This window comes from Falco cherrug, chromosome 8, assembly GCF_023634085.1.
Source record: "Falco cherrug isolate bFalChe1 chromosome 8, bFalChe1.pri, whole genome shotgun sequence".
Classification (NCBI taxonomy): domain Eukaryota; kingdom Metazoa; phylum Chordata; class Aves; order Falconiformes; family Falconidae; genus Falco; species Falco cherrug.
The window spans coordinates 57,838,421-57,856,070 of record NC_073704.1 but is presented as its reverse complement, the minus strand read 5'-3'; the positions used below and the strand labels follow the sequence as shown (position 1 = coordinate 57,856,070).

General features: G+C 44.5%; 1 protein-coding gene across 2 annotated transcripts in view; it reads left to right on the top strand.

Annotated features, from left to right (window-relative positions):
• The window catches only part of GRIA1 (glutamate ionotropic receptor AMPA type subunit 1), a 125,548-nt gene that overhangs the window by 93,606 nt on the left and 14,292 nt on the right, over nucleotides 1-17,650 (top strand). For both annotated transcript variants that reach the window (XM_005440585.3, XM_005440586.3), the window contains exons 12-13: nucleotides 12,226-12,424; nucleotides 12,974-13,221. In XM_005440585.3, the coding sequence (XP_005440642.1) occupies nucleotides 12,226-12,424; nucleotides 12,974-13,221 (447 nt within the window). The remainder of the gene's footprint in view (nucleotides 1-12,225; nucleotides 12,425-12,973; nucleotides 13,222-17,650) is intronic.

Genomic DNA, 17,650 nt, shown 5'->3' with positions numbered 1-17,650 from the left:
TGAAGGCTGAGCCTCGGTGTTTATTTGGCGACTCTTCTTGATTTCAGTAGGCTCGTCTGACACTTCAAACATCTGCCTGTCTTTCTGGCCTGATGCACAGTGCTGCTGTTGTCCTTGTGGTACCCGTTACAACCTTAAACGGGACTTAACGTGTCCAGGAGATCACTGGAGAGCTCTGCAAGCTCTCCCAAGGCAGGAGTCCCACGGGCAGTGAGGAAAGATTTATGCTTTTTTTTTTCCCTCGCCCTGTTTGCACAGGAGGGTCTGGGGGTGATGGAGTGGAGCTTGCTGGCAGGGCTGGCTGAAGCCTCTCTGGGGACGTGGGAGATGGTGTCCTTGCTTCTACAGACCAGGTTGCTGACTGCCAGCCGGAATCGCTGCACAGCCTGGAGGGAAAGGGCATATTTTTTGCAATGAAAGAAGAAGCGGTTTGTCGTTTCCTTGGGGAGCACGTGCAACCTGCAGCTCATGCTGGGGCTCCCCTGGGGGACAAGGCAGCCAAGCCAGGCCGGGATCCAGGCTGGTTCAGCATCCCTAACTCCTCTAACATGGGGTGAATCCAGGAGGCTTAGAGGCTTGTCTATGGGGACAAAGCTCAGGATCATTTATTTTTGGCAGTTTGCTTCAATGGGTGAGCTGAGGTTAGTCTTTAAGAATAACAGTAAAAAATCAGGATTTCAACTTCTGGCAAAGCTATCTCTCTTTTTATAAGTGTATCAAATGATTTTGCAATTATCTCTACCTGGCAGAGTTAATTATGTCCAGGGAGAGGAAATTCAGGTTGCAGGGTAACAGCAGTACTTGCAAATCACCAGGAACTGATGACCACACTTATTTCTGAAACGCACTTAACCAGGGAAAGTGAGTCACCAGAGGAGCAGCTTGATAAATTGCACAATATCTAACTAAACAGTCCCCTTTGGAGTTTGCGCACTTCCATGGCAACCAAAATGTGGCAGCCAGGGGAAAATGGAAATTCTTTTTAAAAAAGTCATTCTTGCTATCCCCTTTTTCATTTGGAAAAATGCTGAAGGATGCTGAGGACTCAGAAGAAGGAAATAACCAACTGAGAAAATACTATTGGGAAAATGCAATTTCATCTGTAAAGGAAAAGTAAGTCTTTTGAATTTCCACACGCTGCCATCTGAAAATTTCTAAATGCTGCAGAGGTAATGAATATTTACTCCATTGATCTGGTAGCCACTTCCTCAGGATGGTTTCCCTGTCAGGCACACCTAGTCACTCTTCCACAGCTCTGACTTCAGGCCTTTGCCACTGAGGTTTCTGGGGGACAGCAAGAAATTTGCTGAAAGTCCCTCCACTGAGTGACAGATTTACTAATCGTCCCACCAGCTGTGTTTGAAGAAGTCAAACACTTGATCCAAAAGCAGATTTATTAAGCTAAAAATACATTTGCAATCTTTTTCTTCAGGCCTAGGTAAATGCTTCTCATATTTTTGATTGAAAAGAAGGTTAAAAATAGCGGTGGGGCAGTGCATTGCCCAGTTTCTTAATCTATTGGGAAGTTTTATTAGGGCTTCTCTGACATGGAAATGGCACGCTTGTGTTTCTCATGCTGTGCACTGGCTCAGGATCACGAGCAGCACTAGGATTTGTAGGGGTGCCTCTGAGATTTATAGCCTTCTCCGTGACTCCGGCAGGAGATCCTCTGAGGCTCCAGGAACTCCCTATTCTGCTGTACTCTGACTTGCCGATTTTCAATCAGTTAGAGAAACACGTTTTCTCTTTTCATTTTCTTCCCTCTTGCTAACCTGTTATCCCTGAGCAGTCAGCTCAGCTGGGGTCTGACATCCTCCGAGCTGCAGTCAGGACTGCGCATGGTTGTGTCTTCCTAATAGCTAGGTTGATTGCCAAGTGTTTTTGTCAAAGAATAAGGGTTGTGAGGAGCTGAATGACCTCCGTCTCCCTGAAGAGGTGTCCTCTGCAAGGCTGCCTGTCACACGCTGCTTTAATGTTGGCACTCCAGAAAAATATTGTAGCTAAGATGGGAAGCCCTGAGCATGTTTTCACAGGGAAGCCTTGCTTAAATAACCCTTCCATATGCTGTACATCACTTTTATCAGCACTAAGATATCATGTGCACGCTCTCCGGGTACACAGTCGAACGAACATTGAATTTCACAATTCAGATTGTTCTGGCTCACAACACATAGAGCATCCACTGCTGCTCTTTGCTAGTTTAACCCTCAGAGCTGGCCAAAACCTCATGCCCTTCCACTGGGTTCAGAGTACTTCTATTGTTCCACTGGAGTTTGGGATTTTTTCGTACTTGTTCTGCTTTTGTCCCAGATTTCATCCCAACTACTTGTTCTGGTAACTGGGCAAGCCCCGTGCCCCCTCTTCACAAGAAGTTCAGAGATGTGTATATACAGGGAGCAATGTCCATTGTAACAGCCCAAAACAGTGAGCAGGTGAAGACAAATGTATTGCAATGTGGTAGAGATGCTAGGTTATTCATTGTGAAAAGCTTAATAAAGCCAAGTGATTGGGAAAAGCAAAATGTGGGTCATGCTAAGAAATAGGGGCAAAAGCCTTGCTGTGCTTGGATGGAGTCTGGAGCTGGGGGAGGCAGGGCATGGAGTCACCTCAGAAGTTCTTCATGCTGGTGTCTTGGTCTTCCTTCCATTTTCACTTGGGTAGGAGGACCCAACGTCAGCTAGGGACCACCTGGTTCATATCATCAAATGGTAGGAAAGGGCCTGCAGCTGGTGCACACACCCCTTCCTTTAAGCAGCCACATATTTTATGGCATTCAATCTGTTTAATAAAATCATCCAGTAATTCTGATTATTACCTACCCAGAAGAGTTGCTGCTTACCCTTAGATCCAAAGGCTAAGCAGCAATAATCCAATCATGGTAATCATAACTTACTACTTTGATCTTCAGATAAAAGAGTCTATAGAAGTGCAAAAGTGTTACATCACCGTTATTTGGACTACTTCAAAGCGTGTTATATACCCTAATGAAATCTCCCAACACACTCTGACGAGAAGTAATAGGAGGCAAATGTGTGAACAGGAAAGGAGTAGAAAGGAAGAGGGGAGAAGAGGAGTTCTTCTATGGTGAAAGGCAAAAGCAGCAAAAATAAGGACCTGTACGCTGTGGCCAGGTGTGAGATGTGAAGAAGGGTCTACGAGGGCCCAGCTGCAGGAGGCAAGTGCATGGGAAACTTTCCCACAGGAGGAATTTTCTCCTCTCTCATTTCTTGAAGCTCTCACTAAGAAGCAAGATCTCAGGCTGCAGGGAGGCAAACAGAGGGAGGGGGCAGCTTTTCATCACAGCAGTGCTTCCAAAGCCTTAAAAAATTTAAAAAAATCACCACGTGGATCTTAGCAGGTGAAATAGGGGCAGCAGAAACACTAAACATGTTTCTCCCTCACAGTTTGAGAGTTTTAATATTAAAAGACTCCTGTGCACATAAAGCTCTTCTAAAAAACACTGGCTAGGGAAACCAGACTCATTCCTCACCATTCCTACAAGGGAGACGGTATGCCCTTGTAGAAAAAAGAAAGGCTCAAAAGTGAAAATGGTGAAAATGTAACTTGTACAGTCTTGATGAGGGATCACATTTTAAATCGAAAATGAGAGAGAAAAAGAAGGGAATATTTGGGAACATTGCTCAGAGCGAAAATCTTCCAGCACAGAAAACACTCCTCTCCCAGAAAAGGCTTTTCTCTCATCATATCGGGAAATCTGACAAAAGACAGAGGAAAAAAAAAACAGAAAAGAAAAAAAAAACACCAAGGCAAGGCACCCTGGAAGAAGTCTGAACTAAGTTATTGCAACATTGCCCAGAAGTCTCAGGAAAGGAGCTCTAAATTGTGAGTACATGTTGATGGGGTCATGGATCTTGGAAAAATGGAGAACCGGTAGCATATAATCCAAAAAATATTAAATCTTTAGGAAAAATAAAGCTTTCTTATCAAGCAGACTTTGAAGAAGAGACTGCGGGAGAGCATATAAAATCTAGCAACACAGCAAAGGACATTAGCACAATAGGCTGTTGTTTAAAAAGAAGGATGAGTGCTGTTAAATTTGGGGCCACCTGAGGTTGAGGAAGTTCCTGAGTAATGAATCTCCTGGGGCGCTCCAGTGAGTGCTTCTGACAAAATGTTATGCTTGTCACCTTGTGAGTTTTTCTCAGCAAAGTGAACAAATGTCACCAAAGTGAGAGAAATACATGAAGAGCTTTTTTTACAGTTAAATTTCTGCTCAGAGGCATGGCGAGAGTCAGGAGTTTTCTTCCTTGTAGCAAAAGCTGGCAAAACTGCAGGAGAGGGATGACTTTGCCTTTCACCAGAGCTGCCAAGCAGCCCAAAGTGACCACGTGTTTCTCAGCAAGCATCTATCTAAACACTCATCCCTTAAACTACCCTGGTTTGCAACTTGGAAAGGCATGCTGTGCCTTGCACTTAAGAGGATGACAGTGTGTTTCTTCGGATTTGTCTGTTTTGCCTTTCAACCATACTTTTATTTTTTCTTAGGGTTCCACTTCATCCCTCTATCCTAACCCTTTCTTTATGATGCTTTTAGCAGCCCTCTGGAAGAGCTTGGTGTATTACCCTGCAGTTTTAGGGATAAGCACCTCCTTTCAGGAGCCAGTTCTGACTGCTCAGGGATGGTGGCTCCCTTGGGCGAAGGGCATACCTCAGCTCTGCTCCGTAGGAGTGGTTTTATACCATGGGTGGTATATGGGTCCTGCTGAAGTTGAGGAGAGCTGGTTGCTCATGTCAGTCCATGTTTGGCACCTAGTGCTTCCAACACCATCATTGTTAGCTTAGTAGGTGGGTTGTGTTGGTTGCATATCAGCAGGCTGCGTTTTGCGTCCATTGAGGACCACAGGAGAGCGCAAGTTGCAGGCTGCTACTGAGTACATAAATTAACCCCTGTACAGCTGGGCCTATTTGATGCTGCCTCTGCCTGCTGGGATTGTGTCTCAGGAAGGGAAAGTGGACGAAGCTGCAACTCAGGAAAATTCCACCCGGTGACCAACACTTCTAGCCACCCACCCAGGCGAAGTTCATAAACGTGATTCATCTTCTTCTCCCACAGCTGGGAACTGAATTAGAGAGATGAAGCAAGCTAACGTGGATCCCATAAAGTGGCAGGGCTTCTCGAGAAACAAAAAAAAGAGCTCCTGGATGCTACTCCTCTGGCTTGGCCATTAGGTACCCGTTCCCTGTCAAAATTCTAAGTGAGTGTCTTGAAAACAACACGTAGCTGCTCCATGTAGTGGTGCTTATGCTTAGCACTGCAGCAATCCAAACTCCGATGACTGGAGAACCACAAGTGGCATGATGCATTTCTGACTAAGCAGGAAAACTCATTTTAGAAAGAGGTTTTGCCCATTAAAGGGAAATTGAAGAAAGAAGCGCCAACATATTCTGCAAAAGAAGAGATGAAACGGTGGGAGAGGGACCACGTACTGCTGTCCAAGGCCATTAGCTCAGGCAGAAAGAAACAGTAAATAAGCTATGACTTATAATTAAAGCCCTACAGATACACATCCTTCCTTTGAATCTGGGAGATTCTGCATATTTGCAGACATGTTCAGTCATTGCAATATTTACATAGCAAGTGATCCCAAGGCGTCTTCTTGAAAGGACTTCTGCTGGGATTCTGTAATCCATTTTGCCTGAGAACATGAGAAAGAACAGATCTGCAGCCCATAGATGGAAGTTAAGAAGCTCTCAAATTTTTTCCTTCTGGTTTTGGTTGTTGGTTTTTGGTTTTTTTTTTGAAACAAAAATTGGTAAAAAGAAAAACAAGAGACAGCCAGCATGGGACTCCCAGTACCTTCACCCTCAGCTTGCTTACCCTGTCTCACTGGGTGATGTTACTCACGGGGATCATCTGTTACCTCTGCAGAAAAGTTGTGAGGGGAGCTGAAGAATGAATTTGTACCACTGGGAGAGGTAAATGAGAATGTCAATAAAAAACGTTCTTTCTTCTGTGTTTCTAAGGGCACTCTTCACACTCCATGTTAAAGCTCAGCACTGCAGCTGGGACTCTTGTACCAGGAGGTAGGGTTCAATAATAAGTAAGCGCAAACTAATAATGGCAAGGAAATTAATAATACAGCATGGACAGAGAAACAGGCATTGTAATCACTCAGATTTGATGACACTTAGCAGCTCATTCAAAACTACCCGTGGCATAGCAGAGCGTAAGAGGATAAGAGCTTTGCAGCATGTGCGTGATGGATGCACCCAGAGCCGTTCGCAGCTCCACAACCCCACGCTAAGTTTGTTCTTCTATCTATGACTATTCACAGACTTTTCAAGCAAATGTGGGGTTCACATCAGGGTCAGAGATAAAATTGTGAGACCGATCGTGCCAGATGGTCTGTGACACACAGAAAAAGCAAAGCTCATTTACATTGACAGAGTTTAATGTTGAAGATTTGTTTAAAATAAGAACAAAACTGGAGCAAAATGTTTGCAACTAATCCACTACACAGATAGACCCATGAAACTATCTAGAGTCAGTATCAAATTAGCAGAGTAGTGTCGGGGATCAGAGGGTCTGTGTGGGTAGAAGACCAAAAGTGGATTTGACCCACAATCAGTAGAACAAGCATATAAGAGCTTTTCTTTCAACAGTTTTGCATTAATTCATTCAGTGACAAATATGTCAGTTGACTAAGTGAGCCTTTATTAGAATTGAATTTAACAGTAAATCTGGGAAATCCTCCCAAAGCAGCAATGGCTTTAGAATCCCAGATCTGCACTTCTAATTAAAACACTGTCACTTTAGGTGTAATTCTCCATAAGAAATGGATTTGCAGAGCAGGAAGGGAGAAGTGGGAGAGAGCTGAGATGGTGCTTGAACAGTTTTCCAATGAGGTTTCCTTTGTATATTTTCTGATGATCATAATGTTTTTTGCAAAAGTGTATTATGCTCTTCTAATAAGACGGCAAAGCAGAGGCAAACTCCTGTCGTCTTTTCCTACCTTCCATAAGGGATAAGATCAAAGAGCAAATTGTTTGATCAAGGATTGCATTTTGTTTTCAGAAATAAGAGATTATAGCTGTACAATTTTCTGTTTTTCTGTGAAGAATCCATCAATGCTAAGGCTGGAACATTTAAAAAAAATCACTTCACGGGAACAAAGGGAAGTTACAACTCTTTTGTGTTTTCTACTGGCAAAATGCAGTTGCTTTTCAAGAAGAGCTAAAAGGAATAAACCATCTAAGTAAGAAAATCAAAATTATTATTTTCAGCTTGGTCATCTGCAATTTTTCCACTAGACAGGTATAAAATAGCACATTCCAGAATTATCTTTTAAATTATACACATAGTAGTTAAGAGTTTAATGTCTTATAAAAACTGAAAGAAAATTATTTCCAATGAGAAAGCAGAAACAAAATAGTTTACCATGTTAAAATTATACCTTTTAGCCTTTCAGAAATGAAACATCAAGAACATCAAGTAACAGAAAAATGCAAATCTTGGGCAGACCCAAACCAACCATTTTTGGAATGCTACTTTCAGAGGACATTTGCAACCATTATCTTTTCATTCTGATTGAAAATATTAAGGTTTCATTTACAATTTCAGAATTTTTCACGGTGCTGAAATTCTGGTTCCTAGCCAGCTCTAATGTTGAGTAGATTGTGCACCACGGATAATGAGGGCACGGTATTTACTCGTTACTCCTGCAAGGGTAATGTTGGAAAGGAGAGCCCCATTCTTCCCACTGTTCTGGGAGGGGCAGGCAGGACCCCAAGTCAGGGAGAGGAAGCAGGAGGGGAGTGTGATTTTAACCAGCACAGGTAGGGCTAGAAGAAGAAAGCAAGACATCTTAGTCTGGATTGTGTAGGAAGGAAGAGTGTAGGTGCAGAAGGAATAATACAGGTTGAAAAACATACAGTGTAGTCTGTCTAGCTATTCCATCCCTTTCTGCATCCTGGAATTAGCCATCCATTAAACCCTCTTTCACTGTTGTCCTTGCTTATTTTATTCTGTTTTGGTTGTGGGTTGTTCTTTTGGGGTTTTTTTTAGTTCCTTCTATTCACAAGTATTGCTATGATAATGAATGTGAATAAATCCAGAGGTCAAACAGACAAATCCAAGCATCCAAATCTTAGCATATCTTTAAAGTACTAACCAGTGTGCTCTGTATCACCTTAGCTCTGCAGAGGACTGAGTCACTTGTTTCCACACAGCGGAGAGCTGATTGCCTTCATGTTATGCTTGAACGGGTATGGGGACATGTAAATTCTCCATGCAAGAGGATTTAAATCCCATACTGCCCATTAGTGAAGAGAAATGAACCTAAGCTGGGGCTTAAGCTGCAGAACATTTGTTAGTCAAGGGGAAGGTCATTTCCCGTTATCTAGCTGTGGAGTGAGATTTTCAAAATCTCAAAGTGACTTCAAAGTACAAGGTATATCTACTCCTCTGTGACTGCTCTTACTAGAGCATAAACGTAACTCCAAGTCTCACTGGCTTTTGACCAGGCTTTTAGCTCCCTAGTGTTGAAGTCACTTTTAGAAATGGGACATTATCTCCTAAATTACAAAGGCACTTTTGCAAATGTGTCCCGTGATGGTAGCATTGCTGCTCTCCTGCTTGGTCTACAGAAGTAACAGAACAAGATAGTAATGGATATTGTCTTTCCGACCACTTGCAGTGATGAGCAGTAACAGGCATTGGCTCAAAATCTAAATAGGCAATATGGTTATCCAGAGAAACTGTACTTGTGCTGTTTAACCTGTGTTTACTGCCCTTGAGCTCTGGCCGTGTCACATGGGATCGCATCTGCTTGTGTGATGGTTCATCATGACTATTATCATATTTTTTATTGTATTGCATTAGCCTCCAAGAACCTTCAGCACTGGCCAGCGGCTGGGTGTGTTAGATGCTACACAACCACGGAGCAAAGGGACGATGCCCTGTAGAGCCCATATGCTGTGTCTTTCCAGCAGCTTAGATTCACAGCTTCTAGCTCTAAGTCTACCTAGCAATGAGGGCAAACATTGCCCTGTAGCAGCGTCTGCAGCAAAACATCATACAGACGAAGCCCTAGCCATGCTGGCAGTCACAGCAAGTTGTTTATCTCCTCTTGTCTCCTCCACGGTCTAGGAGAGTGAGCACTCACCTCCTCACAGTATCTCACATCATGAGGAGACATGACCAGCACCAGCAGCAGGCACAGCCCAGATGAGACTGGTGCCTCATACAGGTGCGCATCCCGTCCCGTCTGACTCCCGTGGGAAGGCAGCTACAGCCCCCTGTCCTGCTTTCCCCAGACCTCCTTGCTACCTCCCGGTCTCAATAACCCCTAGTTACTTTTTCATGCTGTCGATGCCAGGTGCGGAGCCGGGAAGCGTAAGCCATCTGCAGCTGACAGCAGGCAGCCCCCTGGGATACGCCAGTAATGAACATCACCAGGATGTCGAGGGTCTAGAGGCAGGAATCCGGCTCACTGCCGCTGAAGGGATTGAAACAAGTCTCAGAAATATCCCAGCTTCGTCAGGAAGGAAAGGCTGTATAATTTGCAGCTGGAAATGAATGTGATTATTTGCCATGCAAATGGATTTTGCTAGCTCAAAGTGGCCTTCATCAGCAGAGATTGTTGTATTTGACATTATCTGGTTACTCTTGCTTAATGCTTCTGTGCCTTTTCTGAGCGCTTCCTTCCCTGAGCACACATCACCCAGACTAATTAGAGACAGGTATTTTTTTCCCTCTTCCCCATCAATCTGAAGACATGCGAGCTGAATCCATAGCTACCTCCCTCCCCAATCCCTCTCCAAATATGAGACAAAAGGTAAAGTTGTTTGTGCTGACAGTCCTTCAGGCTGAATATTCTCCGCAGATAGGAAGCACAATGGTCGCATTTATGTCACCTAACTTGAGCTACTTAAAAATCAGCTGTTTAGTCCAACCTAGTCATCTTAGTTCCTTCAAAATTCAGTAGGAGGGGGTGGGGTGTGGAAGGACCTCCTCCCAACCTGAGACAGATGGGGTGAATCATCCCTGGAGGTCCCTAGCCATCTCCAGAGGTTTTTTTGGTGAGCATATCTCTCTTAGAGACTTAAAAATAGAGTAGAACAGTGCCCATGTGCCTGCCTTTCCCACAGCATCCAGCACTCCCTCAACATACCCCTGATCCCCCTCTCTGGCTGGCAGTGATGGGGAGGCATAAAAAATAATCTGGGATGAGGGACCATCAGCCTGCTCAGCCACGTTGCTGCAGTTGCCAGTGAAGGAGGAGGTTTGCGTGACAGTGCAGGATGGGGTAACCAGCACACAGCTTATGGTTGGAAACCATGCCAGTGGGCTGTAGAGCTGGAAAGAATATTCTTTGTCATATCCTTCTTGGGGTTTAAGATCTGGATGATTAAGAAAAGAATTTGTGAACTCTCTATAGTACTACCTTGGAGATGGGTCCTGTAGACTTTCCTGAAAGACCTTGAAAGGTGAATCCTTCAAAGTCATTCATGGAGCTTGTGTTTAGGGTGAGATGGACTTCGCTGCACAGTTTCAGAAAAGTCCATAGAAGAAGAAATCAGAGGGAAGGGCAGAGGCTGTGCTCCAAAATGAGTCCCCTGTGCAGAGGAAAACCCAGTCCATCTCTAACCAGAGCAGTCCTTTCAGTCATAGCTGTAAAATGCACTGCTTGTCCCTTCCGTAATCACTTGCAGTCATGTTTCCTGCAGTTTCTCTCTGCCACGGTGAAAGCTGCTGTGATCACTCTCCAGGAGCATGGGGCTGTCCACACATGTGGTGGGATGGATCTTATTTCCACATATTCAAACACGTGCTTTCTGCTCTGCCCCACGCGCCGCACACATGTGAGCTCAGCCGCTGCGCCTGCTTGCTGCCGGCAAGTGATCTCAAGGAGTTTTGTCTAAAGAGATTTCAGGGTGGGTTGATCTAAACGGGGAGATGACGTGATGTCTGCAGGAGCAGCTCCCCTCACACCAGCAGCGTTTAAAACCAGACTGGACAAACTGGGAAGGTGTAACCTAGATAAGTCATGCAGCTGGTGGGCTGTGTGGGTTTCCGACAGTATTATATCCAACTTTCCAGTTCTAATTTCAGGGATTAGCAGGGCGTGTTATTTCCCTCGACGGAGTGACAGAGCAATCAGGTTTGTTTGTCAAGTTGTGTTAAACCACAGTGAACCATAGCAGCTGGACCCAGGGCTTCAGGCAGACCTGGACACGGCATGGCACACACTCTCATGAGCTGATCCAGTGCCCTTAGTTGAACTGGGATATCTCTGTTACCATCCAATAAATCACGTTTCTGTGGAGTGGCTCACGTCAGCAGGAAGGCAATGCTGAGTCATGGTCCTCCACAAGGAAATAAATGGTGTTTCTCACAGGCAGGTGAGTCAGGCTTCATGAAATAGCACTGTAAGCTACCTTCTGTCTGGACAGTGCTCCGTATCTAGAGAAGGAACATATAAATAATTCAGACAGAATGCGTGAATACTGGCATCACGCTAAAATTATCTTCCACTCTTAAAATTGTTTGAAAATATTTTAATATAAATTACTGCCTGCTTGACTTAATTTTCCTCTATAGATATACAGTGGTTACAGATAATTGGCTATTTGATTGTAGCGAGTGCACCTAGATTTTAAGGCATTATTATGAACATCTTGTCTAACCACCTGCTGAATACAAACCAGATAATGTCAGCAGGCAAATTGTTCGTTAAGGCCATAGATCCTCTCTGAGCTTCATTATGTCTTAGAAAAACACCGAGGTTTGGTTTTTAAACTTCAGATGATGGAGGAGCTGACCTAGTGATCCCAGCTGGTCTGTATATCTGGTCTGGCTCCATGCTGGTGCTCCTTCCCACCGGGGGTACTTAGCACAACACAGACAGACCTCGTCAGAGCTGCTGTTTGGATGGGCATTGCCCTGCCCAGCTAACTGCCTCATAGTTGTCTCCGTGTCTTATTATTAATATTATTACCTACTCTGAAAGGAATTGAAAAGCAAAGCAAATTCCATCAGCTAATTGTTAATTTATTTTTCACTGTAAATTTTTTATCCCCCCTTTAATTATATTGACACTTTGAAAAGCAGATCAAGAACTGAGGTAGGCTTTTGGCTTCCCTGAAAGCAGCTGGAGAACGTGACTTGGGGTAAATGCCAGAGTAAATGATGGGCCGGCAAGAGTGAGCTGCGCCTTTTGGACCTTCACACTCCTCCTGTTTGACTCTCCTCTCTGTGTCCAGGTCTCTCTCTGGCCGCATAGTCGGTGGCGTCTGGTGGTTCTTCACCTTGATCATCATATCCTCCTACACAGCTAACCTGGCTGCCTTCCTCACTGTGGAAAGGATGGTTTCTCCCATCGAGAGTGCAGAGGACTTGGCCAAGCAGACGGAAATCGCCTATGGGACCTTGGAAGCTGGCTCCACTAAAGAATTTTTTAGGGTAAAAAGGAAACTTTAATGCAAATATTTTGATTAGCTCCTTGTTTGACAAGTCCTCCAGGCCCATCCTCTCTCATCCTTAGCCCAGATCTGGTTTTTTTCTCTCGCTTCTCCTTACCTTGCTAGGACCTGCTGAGCTTGTCCTTAGAACAGCAGAAACTCAGTTTCCCGTGCCACTCAGAATGCTGGCAGTGTCTCCAGCACATGATATTCTGTGATTGTAAACACAAATATGGAATATCCGTGTGCTTCCCCACATTATCAAGGACCTACCCTGAGCAACTCCAAAAGAAACCATCTCATGATTTCTGGCTTGGTTTGCCCTTTGCTTATCAGCAAAATCACTTGCCATACACAAATACATGGCAGAAACCAGGGGTTGATCTGGGCTCTGGTGCAGAAATGCCAGGAGGTTCGTTAACATCCCATTACCCCTTTTGCCTTCCATGGCCCATCTGATATGTGAGTATGTGTTCAGTCCAAGCTGGAAATCTCAGCTGGCACCAAACCTCTGCTCATGCTTCTGTTGGGTTTGTGCTGTCCTACACAGCGATCCAAAATAGCAGTGTTCGAGAAGATGTGGACATACATGAAGTCAGCCGAACCCTCCGTTTTTGTGAGGACAACAGAAGAGGGGATGATCCGGGTGAGGAAGTCGAAAGGGAAGTATGCCTACCTCTTGGAGTCCACGATGAATGAGTACATCGAGCAGCGGAAGCCCTGCGACACCATGAAGGTGGGAGGTAACTTGGACTCCAAAGGCTATGGCATTGCAACGCCAAAGGGGTCTGCACTGAGGTAAGTAGCTTGGATTCATTTCTTTTGCCAGACTACCTGGCAAATCAATGTATGCACACAGTTCAATCTCCATTGCCATGTTAATCACAAAAGCTTGGGGCAAGGAGGTGGGGGAGGCGAAGGATAAGGGGTATGAAACCTCAGCGTGATGTGCAAAGGAGTAAAATGGCCAGCTCCCATGGAGCAGCAATGGGAACATCTCACTGTTCAAGCCCTGCATTTGGAAACGATCCTGGCTGATCCACTTACCATGACTGTGTCTGCTGTACCAGGTGGTGGCAGGGGGCTGCTGTGGTGTAACCATTGGTTTCACAGAGCATTATCCAGAAGGGACGCTCATCCTGTGCCATGTGAACTGCACAGCTTTGCAGAGTATGGTATTACCCTGGCTTGGATCCATGCTTGCAGAGGGAGTTCTCACGGGGAAAACGTTTTGGTTTTTTCCTCAAATGCAATGCTATTTGGAAGGGGTAGGCAGCCAGTTTTGAAAAAGCCCTGCAAAAGGTGCACATTTTTATTCACTGAGTCAATTCAGATCCTGCCAAGCACCAAATTTATGGCAAGTCCAAAGGGGCACAAATCCTGCATTTCTGAGCCCAGAGCTGCTGCTGCCACATGCCTTTGCCTACTGTCATGTGAAATGTCTTCAGAGACCTTCCGTCAAAAAGAAGAATCTTTTAAAAGTACAGACCCAGACCTGAGTGAAGAGCAGAGCTTGGGCACTGCACACACCCATGCTCCTGGATGCGAGCTGGTCCCCTGCAAAGTGTCTCCCACAAACTGACCTGCCCAGTCCAGCATTACCACGATCTGCAAACTGGGGTGGTGACCTGAGACACATCAGAGGTCTGGCTCCTTTTGGCAGCAGCCATGCAAGTTCCTCACGTTACAATCCTGAGGAATGTGAGTTGCAGGAATTTAGTGGGACTAGTAAATCCGCAGAAGCCATAGCTTTGATTACTCAACTCATTTAGTTGTTTATTGAACAGATACTAATTAAAATATTTTGACCAAAATCATATGTGTGGCTTTATACTTGCTTGCTAACATAACGCAAGGCAGAGGCATTTCATCCATGCTCTCTGGGTTACTAGAAACCATCTGATCATTTGCTGATGCATCTGTCTGGTCACACAGCTTCTGAGCCAAAGCCAGCCCAGAGGATCAAAGATGTCTCAACTACTGCTAGATGAAGCCCAAGGATTTTGATTTCTGCATTTATTAAGTCAGCACAAATTATATAAAAAGCACTTCCCATATTGGCAGTATCTTTAGAGAAGCTCATGAGCGCAGTGCAGGTGATCCAGCAGGCAATTCTTGCAACCAGCGTGGTTCAGGCTCTGAAATGACTCGGGACCCTCCAAATGAAGGTGGATGTATTCTCACAGCTTTGAGACATTTTCTGTTGCACTCTCTCCGATGTTTGTTTTCTGTCTTGCAAATATGGAAATTAGGATACAGGGCTGATTCCATTTATTTATTTATTTATTTAAACATTCTTGTATCCTAATTTTGATACTATAAAAACAAACAAACAGGAACATCCTACCTGTCTTGTAATTGCTGGCACGTGAAGGAGCCACTTGTCATACTTCTACGAAAAATAAACAACTGAAAAGAAAACCACATCAATCACTTCAATTTTGCAGCTCCAAACATCCCTCTGCAAGGCATGATTCAAAAAATTCCTAACTTTTTTTTCTGTTTCCTCTTTTTCATCCCAGCTGCATGTAGAACAAATTTCTTATGGGCCTAATGGCAAAGGAGTACTGCTTGATTTTCCATCTGATGGTGTTTCTTTGGAACAGTTGCTGTCAGTTTTTGTCCCATTATGTTTGTTTTGTTCCTGTTCTTTTAATCGTTTGAATCTCAGTAGTTCCCTACAGTCATTGTGTAGTGTCTGTTTTCCCCTTGGGGTCCTGCACGTGAGAGGTTGCCCCGAGCCAGGTGACATTCAGGAGGCACCTGTATAGCACAGCCAGCCTGTCTCTTAGGTTTCATCTTCACTCGCTTCCATCCACAAAGTACAAGCTTTGAGCCAAGTTTATCTTAAATCAGGAGTGTTTTAGAAGCTGGGCTGCATTTTGATTTTTGCTGCAACCTGTCCCCTTTGTAGCTAGAGCAGTTTTCCTGTGTTTGGGAGAGCTAATTAGGAAAGGATCCTAGAAAGATCCTAAACGAGAGTTCACCATTGTTTTTCTTGTTTCTACATGGGAACACAATGCCAAGGTATTGCCACAAATGAATGAAAACAAGGTTAAAAATCCAGAAATAATTCTACATGTTGCAACAGGTGCAAACATCCCTCCCAAGCCATCAGTTAGGTCTCTTGGGCTGCTGAAAGGGCTTGCTTCTTCCTCCTAGCTGAATCGAGCTTTGAATGTTTTTTGGCCTCCAGATGTTAAAATCTAGTTGCATTTAGGCATAGCTGAGAAGGTCAACGATGGGAGGGTAGAAATTACACCTTTCAACACCAGCTAGTTCAAGGTGTGATCCTGTCTGACATCAGAGAGTCACGCAGCTGCAAAACCCATCCATTTACCTGGCAGGAGTTCTTCTCCACTGTTGGACAAGTGATCAAAAAGAGGGTACAAATCGAAATTATCCAAAACAGAGGAAAGGAAACCCAAGATATCCCATGTGAGTCTGAACTCAAGGAATAGTGAGGTTTCTGAAGTGGAGATCTGGAAGGGCAAGCTCTTCAGAGCGGCCATACTGACTTAAAAGTTCCCTGAAATACAAGTCTGTTTGCCTAGAGTCTGTAAATAAACACAAATTGTTCCCTGTTAAAAACCCACCTTCTTTCAGGACACCAGACCTCTCAGCCTTTCATCAAATACACTCGAGATGAAGTGCAATTTGTTCTGTGTACTCCCCATGAGCTGAAGAGAGAGAGACAATTAACTGAAATGAAGCTTCCTAGGAAAGATAACACATAATGCTTAGCACATGGCCCCAAAAATCATATGGCTGATACTGTGCCCAGGGAAACTGCAAGGCATTTACTTTGTTAACACCTTGTACCCACATAGAAGCTGCAATGTATTTTGGCTCATTAGTTAACTAATCTTTTGCAGATGGTTCAGACATCCGAGCGCTAATTAACCTGTATTCTGTTTTAGAAGACAGAAATAATTATGATTTACTTAGTGTCAAATTATTTCTGGAGCTATACTCACATGTTTCCATTGGCTTTAAATGCAACCCAAGTTAGACTCCGACCACAGTAATGTTACAGTAAAAAAGGGAAAATATTCAGCCATCTTCAAATCTATACCTTCGCCTTCTCTTGGACTGGTAGCAAGTTTCACTGCATCTGGATTTTGCTTTTTGAAGGCTGGATTCTGCCTGACGGAGGCTCCCAGTCCTTGTGAAGGCATCAGTGCTCGAATGGGATCCCAACAGGCAGAGCCACCGTGGGCTCTTGGAGGTCAGCACGTCCCTCTTGCTCACCACCAGACTTTTTTAGAATTGCAATATAAGAAAATAGCCCCCGTGGTGCTGATTTCTTGGCGTGGTACAGTGCTGTGTGCATGATGGGAGCTGCAAGGTCCTTTGCCTTTTTCAAGATCAGTTTTATTGATATGCAGAGTCTGTTGATGGACAGTTCAGCCCTCCATCTCTTCCATGCTTTTTAAAGCCCTATCACGATTGTGCCTCACTGTGCTTAGCTTTTTCCCCTCTTTCATGCAATGTCTACACCAGCATTGCACCTGATACCCAGCATCCAGAAATGAACTGTGGCCACGCGCAGAGCCTGTAAAACTCACTGCTGCACGGCCTGAGTCAAGGTGCTCCCTCAGACGCTTACCAGTGAAATCAGTGAGATGTGTCCGAAGGCAGACTGCGGCACAGTTTGGATTTGAGGCTATCCTGAATCCAGACCCCTGGTCTTCCTTCTGAACGGTAGAGTCTGCTTAGCATCCAGACTGATGCAACGTTTTCCATGACTGGGGAGAGGCAGCTATGAAACACTGCAGCCATTCAAAAGTCCTAGGTGTTCTCAGGTGCATGGTTTTTATTGGTGCTGCAGCCATCCCATAACCTTTTGGTAACATGGCAATGATATCACAGGACATACAAGGCCATTCATAGCTGACCGTGATTGTCCACAGCGAAGGAATTCACTTCCCAAAGCATAACAGGGAATTCCCTGAGACATTGGGAGCTCTGGAAAACACCTGAGAGAGGGAATGCAGACCTCAGCATCAGATGAAATCAGATGACCAGGTTCTCTGTTGTGGTAGCATGGCATTTCCACAGGGCTTCAGGAAAAGCAATGGTGACTGCCACCGGTTGGGGATCCACCCCTATGTTTCATACATCCTAAAATGTCTGAAGTGTATCCCAACCATACGTTAATTTGAACATGTTAAAGTTTTTGAATTGATTAAATGTTCTTTTTGTGTGTGTGTTACTTAATGAGAAA